The sequence below is a fragment of the Coffea arabica genome, chromosome 4e, assembly GCF_036785885.1.
Source record: "Coffea arabica cultivar ET-39 chromosome 4e, Coffea Arabica ET-39 HiFi, whole genome shotgun sequence".
NCBI lineage: Eukaryota > Viridiplantae > Streptophyta > Magnoliopsida > Gentianales > Rubiaceae > Coffea > Coffea arabica.
Window position 1 is genome coordinate 20,180,493 of NC_092317.1, and position 16,637 is coordinate 20,197,129.

The 16,637-nt window shown below is 35.4% G+C and overlaps 2 protein-coding genes across 7 annotated transcripts; both read left to right on the forward strand.

Moving 5' to 3' along the window:
* Positions 1 to 224: 224 nt before the first annotated feature.
* LOC140005526 (secreted RxLR effector protein 161-like) lies at positions 225 to 938 on the forward strand. The gene has a single exon (XM_072046532.1). The coding sequence runs from the start codon at positions 225 to 227 to the stop codon at positions 936 to 938; it is 714 nt and encodes a 237-aa protein (XP_071902633.1).
* A 7,193-nt stretch (positions 939 to 8,131) lies between these two features.
* LOC140006085 (cleavage stimulation factor subunit 50-like) lies at positions 8,132 to 15,324 on the forward strand. 6 transcript variants are annotated; one of them, XM_072047762.1, is made up of 15 exons: positions 8,132 to 8,422; positions 8,507 to 8,662; positions 9,668 to 9,751; positions 9,880 to 9,998; positions 10,578 to 10,650; positions 10,756 to 10,839; positions 10,931 to 11,017; positions 11,756 to 11,826; positions 11,972 to 12,023; positions 12,128 to 12,185; positions 13,025 to 13,125; positions 13,265 to 13,419; positions 13,824 to 13,932; positions 14,758 to 14,814; positions 14,896 to 15,324. In XM_072047762.1, the coding sequence occupies exons 2-15, from the start codon at positions 8,549 to 8,551 to the stop codon at positions 15,049 to 15,051; spliced, it is 1,320 nt and encodes a 439-aa protein (XP_071903863.1). In that variant the 5' UTR covers positions 8,132 to 8,422; positions 8,507 to 8,548; the 3' UTR covers positions 15,052 to 15,324. The 6 variants fall into 6 exon arrangements, with proteins under 6 accessions (XP_071903863.1, XP_071903862.1, XP_071903864.1 ...); XM_072047761.1 differs by having other exon boundaries at positions 8,135 to 8,422; positions 8,512 to 8,662; XM_072047763.1 differs by lacking the exon at positions 8,132 to 8,422 and having other exon boundaries at positions 8,523 to 8,662; positions 9,668 to 9,765; positions 9,890 to 9,998.
* The last annotated feature ends 1,313 nt before the right edge of the window (positions 15,325 to 16,637 follow it).

Genomic DNA, 16,637 nt, shown 5'->3' on the forward strand with positions numbered 1-16,637 from the left:
CAAAACTTTAAAATGAAAGATACGGGTGAAGCCTCTTATGTCATTGGCATGGAGTTCATAGAGATAGAACAAGAAAAATTCTTGGTCTATCTCAAAAGGCATATATTGAAAATGTTTTGGAAAGATTTGGAATGAAGCACTGCTCTTCCATTGCAGCTCCTATTGTCAAAGGAGAAAAATTTAGTTTGGATCAATGTCCTAAAAATGGGTTGAAATGAAAAGAGATGGATAGGATTCTGTATGCTTCGCTTGTTGGAAGCCATATGTATGCTCAAGTCTGCACCAGACCTAATATTGCTTTCACAGTTGGAATGCTAGGTATGTATCAAAATAATCCTGCAAAGGATCACGGGAAAGCTACCAAAAGAGTTTTGAGATATTTGCAAGGGACCAAGGACTATAGACTTATATACAAACAATCTGACTATTTAGAAGTAGTTGGATATTCCAATTCGGATTTTGCTGGATGTGTGGACTCAAGCAAATCTACTTCAGAGTATATTTTCCTTCTTACTGGAGAAGCAGTATCTTGGAGAAGTATAAAACAAACAATTGTTGCATCATCCACAACAGAAGCAGAATTCATTGCATGCTATGAAACTACATCACAGGGTTTATGGTTGAAGAACTTCATATCAGGCCTACAAGTGGTAGATTTAATAAATAGACCATTGAAAATCTTCAACTCTGCTGCTGTGTTCTTTACTAAGAACAACAAGAGTGGAAGTCGAAACAAGCATATCGACATTAAGTTCTTAATGGTCAGAGATCATGTTAAAAAGCAGGAAGTAATCATTGGGCATATTAATACTAAATTAATGATTGTTGATCCTATGACTAAAGGATTATCGGCAAAAGTCTTTCAGGATCATGCAATTCATATGGGATTCAACAGCTCATGCTATATTATTTCTATTTTCTTGATCATTTGTGTCTAGACATTTGTTATTAATGTTTGCGCGCATTAAAATTGATGCATGTATAAAGAAGTATTTTTTGATCCATAAAGTTGGATCCTAAGTAACTTATATGAAGTTATTCATAAAGTTCTTTTAGAGCATTTGATTAGAAAGTATAATATATTGTAATACATGGAAGGAAGTGTTCACAATAAGAACATAACCGCCATGATTCGAGTATTATTATTTTCTAGTTAAGCAACTGTTCATAACTATTGAGTCTATTAAGTGACAATAAAGACTTATGGCCGTTTAACCATCATTCAAAGGTTATCTGATTATGGCATGTGGGTCAAGTGAGAGAATGTAAGACTTGCCTCCTTTAAAGGCAATTATGACCTACATAATTGATTCTAAAGTGATTGATATTTTAATTAATTGATTGATATTTTGTCAATAATTAATTAGTATCTCCTATTAGATAGTGATTGATGATTCATATTCTGATTAATTGATTGACATTTTATCAATAATTAATTAATATCTTTCATTTGTTAATGATTGATTGGTATCTACTAGTAATTGATATCTTTTTCAATTAGTTAATCAATGAATTAGTCAGAAAATATTATTTCAGTTATGAATTTTGGCAATATTTCTTTGATGGAAGGAAATCCTAGGGATTTTTGTATTTGCCAGTAAGGGTCTCTAGCCTAACTTATAAATAGCTTGTGATATTCCATCAATTGTACACTTTTGATTAGGCATAGGTTAGAAGATTCTTACTCTAAATTTTCCTTCTACTTTTCTTCTTCTACACATCTACATAGTTTTTTTTGTTAATATAGACAAGAAGAAGGCAAGAAAACAAGGAGCTGTAAGGATTAATCTCTGCTCAACAACAATAGTTAGAGATAAATCATTTAAAACTACTTAGTACAACTCATCTGATTGGGGCTTCGCTCATCCTCCCTCTAGTAGAGGCTTTTCTCTCTCTTGGAATAAGAGCCTTATCTCTCTATTGATGGGAGTATTAGCACCATTTCAACTTTCAAAAACTTTAATTTCCCGCACCTTTAATAAAATCCAGATCTGTCTGAATCTGGCCAAAGCTTTCAATGCAACCAAAACCATTGAATTAGTGAAGTAATGAAAAAATCTGAGAAGTTGAAGTACAAGTATGAGCAATGCAGCAACTAAAAAGCTTCAAGCTAGGTAAAACTTGAAAGCTGATGATGTGAATTCGAATCCCCAAACTCCCGCTCTTGAATAAATGAATTGCACCGGTAGCGGAAGGATATATCTTGATCAGGTTATAGAATAAAAGTTGATGGAAAAATCTCGACTCCTCTAACCCTCGAAATTATGAATCTTGAATTTAATCAGCGAATTAAGATTTGTTGGTAGAATGACACTACAATTCAACGTGATCTTGAATTGATAAGTCAAACTTAAACAAAGGAGATGCAACTCACTTTGTATCAAAGGACGCTCCCAAAGGAGTAAGAAAGAGAAAACTCTCAATTTTAATTCATCTCATAATTGTCTAACTACAAAAAATATCATAAGTTTGACTATTTATAACCTTACAAAGAAGCAAACCTACTCTAAGTTGGAAACAATGCAAGTTTTCTTATTCGACTTGACTAACTAATGGACAATTTACAATCGGCCCAATGAAGACATTAAGCTAGCCGAACATAACCCAATAAAAAGTTAATAACTAACTCAAGTAATAGCAAGTCTAGAGACTCTAAATCAGATCCAACTCAACATGAGATGTTAGACTGAACTTATTCCTACCAAATTAACTAGAAATCTGAAAAATAAACTACTAAACTACTACTAAAATACTCAATCTCTTGCAGCTCAAAACATGGCCCATAAGCGACACATATTTTGCATCGTTCCCCTCCTATTAGAAAAGATTTATCCTCAAATCATAGATGGAAATGAATGACACCAGCAAGAGTTGGCAGTATGCAACCCCAAATCTCTACATATTGGCTCTCTTAAATTGAATGATACTTGCATACGTCATAATTATTATAATTCGGTGCACATGTCTCTTGGATAGCTTAAAAATGCTCACGATCAGCCATGGAAAACTCATGGCTTTACTCCAACGTCTTCTTGAAGATAACGCATGTAGCTTTGGTTCCATGATGCAAGGTAACATGTATGGTTCATTGGCAGCAAAGTCACATCTTCTTGGATCCTCCATAATGCAATTGACAAAATGAAGAACACCTTGAACATAATCAATTTCATTAGATTGAGTATCTCTTAGAACACTTGTTGTGAAATGGTAAGAAGGCATAGGACAAGATTCAAGAGCAATAACTCCCTCTGAAATTTCATTATTCCTCCCAACAAGCAAAGTAGGCTCATGGGTGCAGTTGAATATCAATGGATAGCAAAGGGATATAACACTTAAGATGCAAATTCCATGAAAATTCTGATATTCACCAATGGATTTAGGAATAGAACATGCAAAGATCAACTCAATCTCTCCTTGCTTAACCTGCATAAAAGAAGAAAAGCTAAACATAGCGAAGGTAAGTTCGTTAGGAAAATAAGCCCTCGTATTTTTGTCCAAAGTCAGTGCACTTTCTCCCTTTTCTTCCTTCTCATCTAACTCATGACAACTAATTTCTTAGATGGAACTTCAAGGTTTTCAAACTCAAGTTCATTGTTAGCATTCATAGACAGTTCTTCAATCAATGGCAGACTAGAAGGAACATCTCTTTTATTACCATTGGTTGACACATGATTAAGTTGCTTAAAGTATGAATTCAGCACTTGGCTAATTTTTCCCATCATAGAATCAACCAATTCTTTAGTCCGACTTCGAAAATCATCCTTTGATTCATGAGGCTTTGACTCAATTCGAGAATTCTTAGACTCCATGACTCGATTGTCACAACACTCCTTAGATGAAGCTAGTTTGGTTGATAAAGACCTCGGCTTGGATGCTCTACTCAAACTCCTTTGCTCACAAGTATGCTTATATCTTTCATATACACACAAAGTACGGAAATGATCCATTTCTTCCCGAAGTGAATGAAACTCATGTTGTGAATGCGACATTCTCGAAGAAGTTTTGGAACTAGAGTGATCAAAATCCCTTCTCTTGGAAAGTTCGTACTCCAAGAATTCTTGATGATATGAATGAGATGCAACTCCATGAGACATGGTTAAGTGACTTGCAAAATTGGTTAGCAAAGAAAAGAAATTCCTCACAACACACAAGCTCATGTGTATGCGCTCGTCACTCGTGTATCACTCAAATTTACACACTGTAATTATCTCACCACTCTTTCAAGTCCTTGATCACAATCCTCATGACAATATGGATTGTTTGATCAAGATGGCTCAACAATTCAATTAACAAGTGGCAATGGATAGAATTTCAAGAAAATAGCTCGAATGTGACTCAATGAGATTTGACTCAAAATCTGGAAAATTTGACTCAAAATTACACAAGAATAGAAGAAACAACGGGTATAATTGATAAAACAATGACTCGGCAGAAATTTGAAAACTTAGAGACTCTACCCAATTGTACTTGACTGGAATTTGGAAGTTTAGATCAATTGATTCTTAGATTTACTTTTGGAAAGCGAAATATTATTTTAAGGAGCTTTTCTAAGTGTATCAAGTGGCTTAACAAATCAAATTGGACAAGAATTTATATGACCAGATTTTGGCAACAATCTAAGTCAAATTAGGTTTCCAAATTCAAGACTATTTTCTTGTTTCCAAATTCAAGGCTATGATCCATCCAAGAACTTATTTCTTTTTTTTTTTCGCAGATCAAGTTTTTTTCTCCTTTTTTTATTCTTTCAATTCAAATCAAGAAACAAGAACAGCCGTAATTCCAAGTTCAAGAAGATGAACTAGGGTTTCAACAATCACAATATTTTGAAATTTTTTGATTCAAGATTTCCAAGAACCCAACTATACAATCTAAGAATTTTTTTAAAAAAAAACACCAAAGGTACGGAATTTTTTTTGTTTCGGATGAATGGTAACTGCTACAGTACGATGAACAGTAATCACTACAGTACTGATGTTTTTTTTGACTCAATAAAATACAAACAAAGATGACTAAACAAGAAATCAAGGAAACAACTAGAAACAAACGATACAAATAGAACTATGAAGATTCAAACCCTAAAGGTGGAACTTTTTTTTTGAATTGGGTAGGGTTTGGTAGAAGAATAAAGAAGAAAATAAGAAAAGAAAATGATATTAACCTAGATCAAGAGTTGAAACTCTGATACCAACTGATGTGAATTCGAATCTCCAAACTCCCGCTCTTGAAGAAATGAATTGCACAAGCAGCGGAAGAATTTATCTTGATCAGGTTATAGAACAAAAGTTGATGGAAAAACCTCGACCTCTCTAACTCCCGAAGTTATGAATCTTGAATTTAATCACGACCCACAACTTAACGAATTAGCGAACCAAGATTTGTTGGTAGAATGGCGCCACAATTCAATGTGATCTTGAACTGATAAGCCAAAACTTAAACAAAGGAGACGCAACTCACTTTGTATCAAGGGACGCTCCCAAAGAAACAAGAAAGAGAAAACTCTCAATTTTTATTCATCTCATAATTGTCTAACTACCGAAAATATCATAAGATTGGCTATTTATAGCTTTACAAAGAAGCAAACCTAATCTAAATTGGAAACAATGCAAGTTTCCTTATTCGACTTGACTAACTAATGAACAATTTATAATCGGCCCAATGAAGGTATTAAGCTGGTCGAACATAACCCAATAAAAAGCTAATAACTAATTCAAATAATAGCGAGTCTAGAGACTCTAAATCAGATCCAACTCAACATGAGATGTTGGACTGAACTTATTCCTACCAAATTAACTAGAAATCTGGAAAATAAACTACTAAAATACTCAATATCTTGCAACTCAAAACATGGCCCATAAGCAACCCATATTTCGCATCAACTGACTTTTATTTTCTTTGCCTTTGTAATAGTAGTAGCAATATTGTATGGATTCTGAGCTTCTTATCCGTGTTAGCTTCTTTTCTGTTTTTGAGTGGTTTTAGCTTCCCTTTCTGTCTAGTTTCTGTCTTTCTCTCTAGTAATATAGTAAAGTCGACCTCTCAGTAGAGATAGGACCCTGAGTTCCCACTTGCTACAAGATTCTTATTCCCTTTGCTTTAATTGTAGATCTAGTTTTTCTCTTTCGGGATTAGTTTTTTAATTTCTTTCCTTAGCACTAGAGTGAGGATTACCCTATAGTACCTCGTTATATATCAATGGAGGCGGATTTAGCAGAAATGATGGAAAAGTTCTCCTTAGCTAGGAACGAACTATCTGGAGCTATATTGGATATGGGTGACTTGAAAAGTGGAGTTAGAGAGTGCAAGGATAGTCTCATTGGAAGAGTTATGGGAGAGAAGGTTGCAAACTTCACAGGTGTGAAAAATTTTGTTACAGCTGCCTGGGGTTATCCCAAAAATCTGACAGTTTTGGAAATAGGACCTAACCTTTTCCAATTCAAATCCCCAACACAGAGGATAAGGAAAGAATAGTGGAAGGAGGTCCATGGATAATAGACAACCAAATCCTGTCATGAATAGATGGGAAGAAGGGATAGAAGGAAAAATAGAAGCATTTAAGATGGCCTCTTTGTGGGTACAGGTTTGGAACCTACCTGTACATTGGCTAGTAAGAGAAGTAGGTTGTAAGATAGGAGCAGTGTTTAAACAGGTTAAAGATGTTATAATTCCTCATATGGGAGGAAAGAAGGGAAAACATTTGAAGATGCTAGTGCTAGCAGATCTGTCAAAACCTTTTCTTAGAGGAACCATAGTGAAAACTGCAAGTAAAATGAAATAAGTAGCCTTCAAGTATGAAATGTGCCTAGATTTCTGCTATAACTGTGAAATCATTGGTCATAGTGAGAGAACATGTACCAATCAGCAAGAATTAGCAGGTGGATTTGCAGATAACCAATATGGTCCTTGGCTGAGAGCAGGTACTTTTAAAGGATCCCTACAGAAGGAACAAACAAGGAATGAGATGGACAAAGATAGACGGTACTAGAAATTTCAAAATATGAACTAATTGAAAAAGTTAAACCAAGAAGCCGCTTTGAGAAAAATCAAAGGAACTGAATATGATTCTAGAGAGTGAAAAGACTTATCACCAAGAGCTGGCAAGAGACTTGAACGTGATGTGAATTGAAGCTGAGCAAAATGTTCTTCCTCAAAGTATAAACCACAAAGGAATTCCCCAGGTTCAACAAGAGTATTAGCAAGACCGAGAGGGATTAGTGTCTGAGCAGCTAGAAGCAAACTGCAAAGACGTAGTAAAGACCCAAACTTTGGAGGAAGCTGCTGAGATGGAGGAGGATAGTAATGTAGGAATAAGTACCACTGATAAGCCTAAAACATTGGGAGGTGAACAAGAGGATGGGGTGATGATTCAAGAGACATATAATAATAGTGAGAGGGTTGAATTCTCCCATTAAAGCCAGGCAGCCTTTAAGAGAATTGAATGGCCAAGAGAAAAATCAGACAAGCATGGGAAAGAGGAAAATGACTCTTAGAGATAAGGAAATTGAGGAAGTAGGAACTGAGAATCAAAACTAGAAAAAAGTTGAATCAACAAAGTTGGTGGAAATAAGAGAGCCTTTAAAAGTGGAGGTGTGGTCCTTCCCTGATGGCGCCCCCAAGGACATATGAGACTTGTGGTGTAGAATTGTCAAGATATGGGGAGCCCCTTGACAATTCCCATTTGAGGGAGGTTAACAACCTTCTCTCTCTAGAATTTATTTTCCTTAGTTAGACTAAGAATAGAAAGAGGTATATATGGACAGAGTAAAAACTGGCTAAGGTTTGATAATAGTGTGGTAACTGAGACTATGAACAGTGTAGGTGGTATGTGTTTATTGTGGAAAGATGAGATCAGAGTTTTGGCAATATTCCAAACAATTTTCACTATTGAAACAAAAATAGAGGGAAGGGAACCACAGGAAGAGTGGTGGTTTATAGGAGTGTATGCAAAGCAAGGCAAATTAATATAAAACATTGGGTTGCTTCCTAATAAACGCTATTGTTTATAATAGTTGGCTCAAATCAAAAGTCATCATTTTTGGAGAATATTTCGGAGGGGATAAAGAACTAATTCCTCCCCGAATGTTAAAACTTCTCTTTCTATCCTCCATTTTTTAGCTTACCCAAACTCCAAACCATCTACATTATCAACAAGAAAATGTTAGCATTATTACAATATATATGAGAATTTTTTAAAAAACAATTCAAACAATCCCAAAGCCTACTTGATTTTTTACTTTGTCTATTTGAATTTTAGGACTAAGGACATCTTTTTCTTTATTTCTTAATATTTTTTTGGGTTCAAAATCGTTTTCAAATTAGCAAAAATATTCTTCTCCTCCTCTTCACCAGGAAAATTCTGAACGCCGATACACCGTACGTTCAGGCCACGTTGCCCATCACCCATCTTAACAAAGACGTATTAGCAGTAAGATTTTCTTGCTTATGTTCCAAGTAGATTTTCTTGCTCATAGTCTGAGTATTTAACTGTAGTTTTATTTATCCCGAAAAGTGCAGCAATAGCGGCAGCCTTGCCACCAGTACAAAACAGAGAATGGAGAGCACGAATAACAATAACAGGTTGGAGCAGACACTTCAGGATGGAAAGCTCTATCGACACGTTAATTCACTAATTGTTGCTCATCTTCGTGACAACAATCTCAATCAGGTATTTCGATACTGCTAATAGTTTTTAGATTTTTCCTGCATAATTCTCCTTTCCGTGATAATTTTATTTGTTTTTGTTCTGTGGAATTTTGTTATGTTTATAAATTTATTGTTGTTGTTGGAGATAAACTAAATGACCAACAGATCATTTTTTGGTGACGAATTTGGTTTTTAGTTTGTTAACTTGAATTTAGAAGCTCAATGTATGAGATTAGTTCAAGGAATTAATTTTCACATCTGGCATGAGTTCATTTCTGAATTACAACAATTTTTTAGGAGGGATTTGTCCATTATTCGGTTTATATTAAGTTGAAAATTCACTTGGCATTGAAGTTATACGCTTTGAAGCATGGATACTCTGATTTCTCATAAGTAGCTGGACACTGTTGATTACAAGTTCAAGAACCATGTCACTGCTAAAAAGTTCCTAGTAAAAAGTTTGGACGCTTTCGGAGTTGATAATTTATGAGAGGGTGCTATACTTTATAAGAAGGTTGGGTTCATCTTTGTTAAACAACGATGAAAATGATATGTATGAGTTTCTAGGAAATCTTAACACAAAACATGTAAAAGTGATTTTTTATGAAAAGGTGAAATTATTAGGGAAACATAAATGCATAATTATGTTATTGGATGAATTAGAGGAATCCAATGATTGTTTCTACAACCTCTGCATTTAACCTATGAAACATATGATTGTTGGGATAATATGGCTCTCTAATCCATTCAGTTGTGTGTATTTTTCAAAGAACCTGAACATGTATCTATGCTAAAGTTTGATGTATGGCTAGGATTATATCCTACTCATGCAATACAGTCTGCCTGTGTACTTGGTTTTTGAAAATTTGTATCTTCTGTGACTACTTTATGGTTATATCCTATAACCTACTTGTATTTTATGTCCACATGTTCATATACATTTTTATCCCCAGTCCTGTCTTGCGCTATATTTGCTAATGAATCAGGCTTTTCAGAGTCCTAAGCCACTAGTTCGAATTTTTCACAGGCTGCAAGTACGGTGGCTTTGGCTACTATGACTCCATTAAATGTTGAAGCTCCTCCTAGCAAGCTTCTTGAACTGGTGGCCAAGGTTTGTATTCTTTGGTAAGGTCCCGATTCTGAGTTGGCCTACTTTGTTGGTTCTTCTTTGTGTGTTTATGTTTAGTTATTTATTGCCTATGGCAAAATGGATTTCTAGTATTTTGAAGTGGTTAGCAGGGTCTTGCAGTGGAGAAAGATGAGATGTTAAGAGGAGTTTCTACAGCTGCATTTTTAGAGTCAAATAGACATGCAGGATATGATTCCATTGCAGCTCCACGTGCCGCTCTTGATTTCAGGCAATCCTCCTTTAAACCACCATATTTCCTCATCAGTCTAGGTTATGCGATCTAATTTGTTACATCTGAAGTACTTATTGAATACCAATTAAAAAAATGAAAGATATTAGTTATTCAAACGCATATAAGGTAGTCAGGAGAGATACCTAAGTCAAATATCAATCAAGGTAAAAGTGAGACTTGAAGTTGCATGTTAATGGGATAAGTTTTAGTATGAAAACTCTCATGGTTGTAATTTATATATAACCCCAAACCAGAAAATTTTATTAGTTCATGCTGTGTGCATAAGTCCTAAATCAAGAACTAGTAATGTAAAATTTCAGGTTTGGATTCACTTGAAGTAGATCTGAAAATGAGACGTGGGTGAGAACTAAGGTTCTTTCTTCTGGGCCAAAATGCCACTTGTTTGTAGTTTTTCAAGTCATGCATTTCATTGTGTTTTGTTTACTTCCCATCCTACAACTGAACGAGCATTTTACACTTCAAAATGCAGCACACTACTTGTTGATGTTCATGATCTTTGGAAACAGCAATGATATGTACTGAGTGCAATTGCTTTTTGCTTCACTTGCCTAATAGTGCCATGCTTGATACTAAAGGATCATCAAAGAGCTTTCCAAAGCATGAGACACGACATGTCTCAGAGCACAAGGTGCCCCTTTGATGTCCATGATAATATTCTTCTTATGATGTACTATTCAGAGCTACATTCCAAAAGCTAATTCTTAAATTCATAGGAGATAATGTTTTCATGCAGAATGTCGCAAGATGTGCAAGATTTAGTCCTGATGGAAGGTTTCTTGCAACTGGCAGTGTTGACACATCAATTAAACTGTTTGAGGTGTTTATCCCTTGTGTCTTTTTTTTTTTTTTTGTTATGCATGTTTTCATTTCATTTCTCACTTCCTTCTTGGCTACTAACCCATGTGCAGATATCAAAAATCAAGCAAATGATGCTGCGAGATGCAGGAGATGGCCCTGTACGGCCTATCATAGGGACATTCTATGATCACGTTCAAGTAAATTTTCACATTTATTGTCTTCATCATAGTAAATCTAGATTTTATTTGTGTTGGGGAATTGAAGTATTCCCTGACTCAGTATATACGCTAAATCTCTAGCACACTCTTTCCATTGAGCTTCTATGGATCTTACTAGATAATTGAACTTGGAGTAGTCTAGCACATCCCTTCAGTTTTGCTTGATCAGTTGGTAGCCATTGCTGAATCTTTCTGAATTATACCTCTGGTTTTCTTGTATGTCCAGTTAATTACAGAATGTAGACTGGCAGAAAAACATTAATGTATGAGGAATTGCTTGGGTCTCAATGTTAGTCGTGTCTAAACCTTCCAAAATTACAGACACTTGGTCCTGCTTTTTGGAGAATGTAGTCACTTGTATTTTCTACTGCATTTTTTGTTTAAAGAAACACCTTGCATAAAATTATTGCAGTTCTACTTATTTTGATTTTTGTATCTACTCTAGTTTTTGGACTTGTTCTTTACTTTCTCAGAGTCTATGTTAACAATGAAAAGGAAAAAATCAAATGAGAGGGAGAAAAGACAACAAGGTTTCTGTTGTGGTTTTGAAGCCTAATTGAAGATAATGTATATGCTTGTATAACTCTAATGCCTCTAACTAATGATTTATTTTCAAAAGACCTAGTTATTGACTTGCACAATGGTTTTTGGTTGAGATGATTTTTCTCATGTTAAAAGTTCATCTAACTTTTATCTAATGCTCTATTTCCCCTGCAGCCAATAAATGACTTGGATTTTCATCCTCAAAATACAGTTCTTGTATCCGGGGCTAAGGATCATACAATAAAGTACAGTATTTAGCATACTTACATCTGGATTCTTTTTGTTTTCCATTCATTGAAGATAATTATTGATGATATGCTGGAAAATGTCTCTTGTGTGTTCTCGATAATGCAATCCTGGATATATCTTATTGAAATGCTTTTTCTAAAGGTTCTTTGATTTTTCCAAGACGGCAGCAAAGAAAGCATTTAGAGTTATTCAGGTTAGATTTTTATCTGTTCAGATTCATTCTTGAATGGAGACAAGAATTTATGATATATGTAGTTTTCTGGCAGTTAGTTTTCAATTTTGGATCTCATTTGACAGGATACTCACATTGTGAGGTCAGTATCATTTCACCCTTCTGGCGAATTTCTTTTGGCAGGTCAGTATATTCTATTACATCTGTACTTTGAATACAAAGGATAGCTGCATCAGTCTTGAGATTGCTGTTTCATTGTTTTATCCCTAGCTATTATGAAAACTTTGTGTAGATTTTGAAGCATAATCCTTTCGTAATATGCATGTATGGACCATACCTTTAGGTTAATCTTGGTAGAACTAGTAATGGTTTGAAACTCAGCCTTCTAAGTTGTACTTAAGGTGCATGACTGATATTTTGATGTACAATATTGATGTTTTTAGCTGTCCATAAAAATCGAATTTTCATCGACTTTCTACTCAATCTTTTTGCTTCTTGGACGACTAAACTTTTCTTCCCCACATGTTTAACTTTATGATATTTATAATGAATTAAGTGGCATTCAGACACATTGGACACTACTACTTTCTTTGGAGTTATGAGCTTCCTAATGTGACAGATTAGTTGGTGATCAAGTGTTGGGAGCATTAATGTGATACACGACATGTTTGGTTTCTACTTATTCCTTCGTATTACATATGCTATGCACTTTAGCAATTGATCACCATTGGGGTTTATATGCCAAGCTATATCATTTTTGTGTATCTTATGCTACACGGTATTTATCAATCATTGTAGTCATATCACTCTATTTTGAAATCTCTTGTTAAGATTATAGTCACAGTGTCTAAACTATATCGCAGCCACACAGCATCTTTGTTGTTTGATACTTCTAAGCGTGACTTCATGAAATACGCTGGAAGAGGTTGCTTCCAGACTAAGTGATTAGTACCTGAATTACTAGTATTCTGAACTACTCTCCTGTCATATTGGTTTCTAACAAGGAGATGAAATTAATACAGGAACTGATCATCCAGTTGCACATTTATATGATGTTAATACTTTTCAATGTTATTTATCCGCAAATATCCAAGATATTGGTCTTAATGGAGCCATAAATCAGGTAAAACTAGCACCTTTTAGACTTGAGACTCCTCCCTGCTTTTATCTTCTTTTGTGCATTTGGGGTTTGAAGCTACAAAGGCATTGGTAGTCCACTTGAATAATAATGCGGATGCTTCACATTAGTTTGCATCTTACAGGTGAGGTACTCATCTACTGGTGGTATGTATGTTACTGCATCTAAGGATGGTGCTATACGGTTGTGGGATGGGATAAGTGCCAATTGTGGGCGCACTATAATTGGTGCACATGGAGCAGCTGAGGCCACAAGTGCAGATTTGACAAAGGACGAAAAGTATGTAAAACATTGATCGTGAATGGTGATAGCCGATAATTACCACAGTCAGCTATGCTTATTGCTGCAAATATTTCTTCTGATCAAAATTTTGTTATTGGGAAAGAAAAAGAATAGCAACATAATCAAGTTTGAAGAAGGTTTATTTGTCAAATAATCTTGTCATATCCAGCTTTTTTTTATATGTGACAAAATGCTTTGCAACAAGTGCAATTTTTCAATCAGACATTGTTTTTCCTCCTTACGTAGAAACAGAGGCTAATCTATGGATCTCTCACTTGTATTATCTACATGTTGAGTCATGTTTTATGCACCAAGCCACTTTTATGTGGAATGGGAATTGCTACGCATGAATTGCTGTTAGAATTCCTACGAGTGACCCTATTCAATTATTAAACTCCCAGGTATGTTCTCTCTTGTGGAAAAGATTCTACTGTGAAGCTCTGGGAAGTTGGCACTGGAAGATTAGTTAAGCAATATCTTGGAGCCACACATACACAGTTGCGGTGCCAGGTATGTGACAAGGTTCTTTTCTTTCTCTTGGTGTTAGTACACAATCTCATCTTCAGCTGGATTATGGTAATTAAGAGATGTTTCTAGTAGTCGAGTAATGTGTACTAGCTTCTTTCTGCTGTTTCTGTTTTCATTGTATCTTACTATGTCATTTTGAAGAAGTCTACATATCTGGCTTGGCATTTAAAAAATTTTTAAAAAAACATAAATAAAAATCTGTCTTGACATTATGGTTTCTTGTCCTATTGAAGATTAAATTTTATGATATTGATCCAAGGTTTCATGAATGAGATAATTGCACAATAAAGTATATTGGAACATGTTATACTTATAATCCAAATAATCATCTTATCTTCAGAAATATCTAATATGGTCCTTGACAGTCCTTAAAATACCCTTCTTAATTTAAAGAATCAGTTGAATATGCAGTACCTGATAGATTAAGTCTTACGGACATTCTGATGTGAACATAAAGCTCGCAAAGATGATTATATATGCGGTTAAAAAGGATGAAAAGAAAAAATATATTGGAGGGGGAGAGGAGGGATGGATTGGGTGACATGGGGGGAGGGAGTGTAAGTGAGAGATCTTGAGTTCGAGACCTTCCACTTGCACAAATATATATATATATATATATATATATATATCAACATAGGCGGCAGGCTAGCCAAATAACCGGTGCAAGAAACTTTGGCCTAGTTATCCATAGTCCATAGTCCATTACATAAAGTCCTGTCAGCATTCAAACAGTTTACCAGATCTCCAGTCAGATACTTGTGCAAATTGCATGTGTGGACTAACAAAAGCTCGATGTGTTTGAAATAGGCAGTTTTTAATGACACAGAAGAGTTCATCTTGTCCATTGATGAAGCCACAAATGAGGTTGGTCAATTTTTTGGATTTACTAGTGTGAACATATAATTACCATTTATTCGAGATTGATTGTTAGATTTTGAGTTGTAGATTGTAGTTTGGGATGCACTTACAGCAGAAAAAGTGGCTCGATGGCCTTCAAACCATGTTGGTGCTCCACAATGGTTGGAGCATTCACCAACAGAGGCAGCTTTTGCTTCTTGTGGGGCTGATAGGTCAATACGGTTCTGGAAGGAGATTCTCTAGGTGCTTTGAGAAGGTTTTGTCATACCATTGTGGCATCAAAATTGGTGTGAAATGGCACGGATGATGAAGAGCCTGGGCAGAACAACTCATCTTTAAATTTTCTCGTGTTTGGCATTGAATTTTGTAGTTCGTCGCATATAGTTTGATTAATACTCCCAGATAGGAACTTTATGTAGGGTTTTGCACTTACAAATCAATTTCACTTGACTTTGACCCTTCTTTGAGATTATGGCATTGTGGAGCCTCTCCCTTCAACCGTTTTTCAGTGGTAAACGGCATAGTTGGATCAAAGTATTATAGAAGATCTTGTTTTGGCAGAAAATCCAGCACTGGTGCGGCGAAAAATTGGCGAATTTTGCTATGTTCTAGTGACCCGCCGCTTTCTTTCCACACTCACTTCTGCACCAACGCAAGAACAGGATAGAGGGGTACTAGAATTGGTTGAATGGCACACTTATATCATATTAATTAAAATGAATGTGTGTAATTAGATTAACTAGTAAATCTATTGAACTGAACCTTTCCTTAGCGCTAGAGCGTGTTTTACAAACAAAATACAAATTTTTTTGTCTGGAAGAAGATTTGGTCACCACAATAGATTTGAGACGGCAAGTGAGATAAGAAAAATATAAGCAATGAGTACGAAATCAAATACAGGAACCCAAGTTAAAACTGCATTAAGCAACTTGACAGCTCCCATGCGAATAAACTGGTCTCATGCAGTTTATTTTTACCTCCTGGTTGCACAAAGATCCATGTGGATGTTTTACATGACCGGAGATGGTGTGAAGATTTCATTTTGCAGCTTAAGATAACCAAACACGGATTTATGGATCCATTTAAAATTCCCTTTAAAGAGTATCTGAGTATTACGTGCACAATATCCTTTACATATCTGTTGAAAGGCTGAAGACACACCAAGCAAATTATACCTCAAAAGTAACTGACAGGCACATAGGCACAAAACATCAAATAGAAATACAACTAAAGGTGACTGGCGCAAAACTTGCATAAAAGGCCTACCAATGATTCAAATAATTACAGCCACCCAACGAACAACACACCATGTCAGAAATTAGCTATGTTACTCGGACTAAGGCACGGGAATCTCATCACCACAGGTACTCTAGTGCAAAATTAAGGGTCACAAATAGGAACATAGTGCAAAGTGAAAAGTCTGAGTAACCTAGGAAGTTAGATTACTCGAAGGTAAACAACTTCAAATGGCAAAAAGAAGGGCTAGGGAAATAAATCCAGTTGTCTACCAAAGGAATAGCAATCAGCAAATGATTGGCTTTCAGGCAAAGAGTAAACCTAAAATCCATCAAATTTAGATGAGAAATTCATCAACGAACCAACAAGTATAAAGAACAGAAATTTAAACGCAATATCTCAGGTAGTCTAGATTATAGAGCATAATGGCATGCATCCTAATAAGATGAATCATATACTTAATGCTTAGCGAAACCATACGGCTGAAAGTTTCTAATACCCGTATGTTAGGTAGAAATATAAAAGAAAAACAAAACAGTGACAGGAGATACCTGTAATGGCGGTAAAGCTGCACAAGTTGAGTTGAATTATAT

Bases quoted from the DNA above. Each gene is read 5' to 3' on its own strand.
- LOC140005526 (XM_072046532.1), top strand. From the start codon at position 225: ATGGATAGGATTCTGTATGCTTCGCTTGTTGGAAGCCATATGTATGCT.
- LOC140006085 (XM_072047762.1), top strand. From the start codon at position 8,549: ATGGAGAGCACGAATAACAATAACAGGTTGGAGCAGACACTTCAGGAT. The intron at 10,840-10,930 runs GTGTTTATCCCT...ACCCATGTGCAG, and splicing joins CATCAATTAAACTGTTTGAG to ATATCAAAAATCAAGCAAAT. The intron at 13,126-13,264 runs GTAAAACTAGCA...TGCATCTTACAG, and splicing joins TTAATGGAGCCATAAATCAG to GTGAGGTACTCATCTACTGG.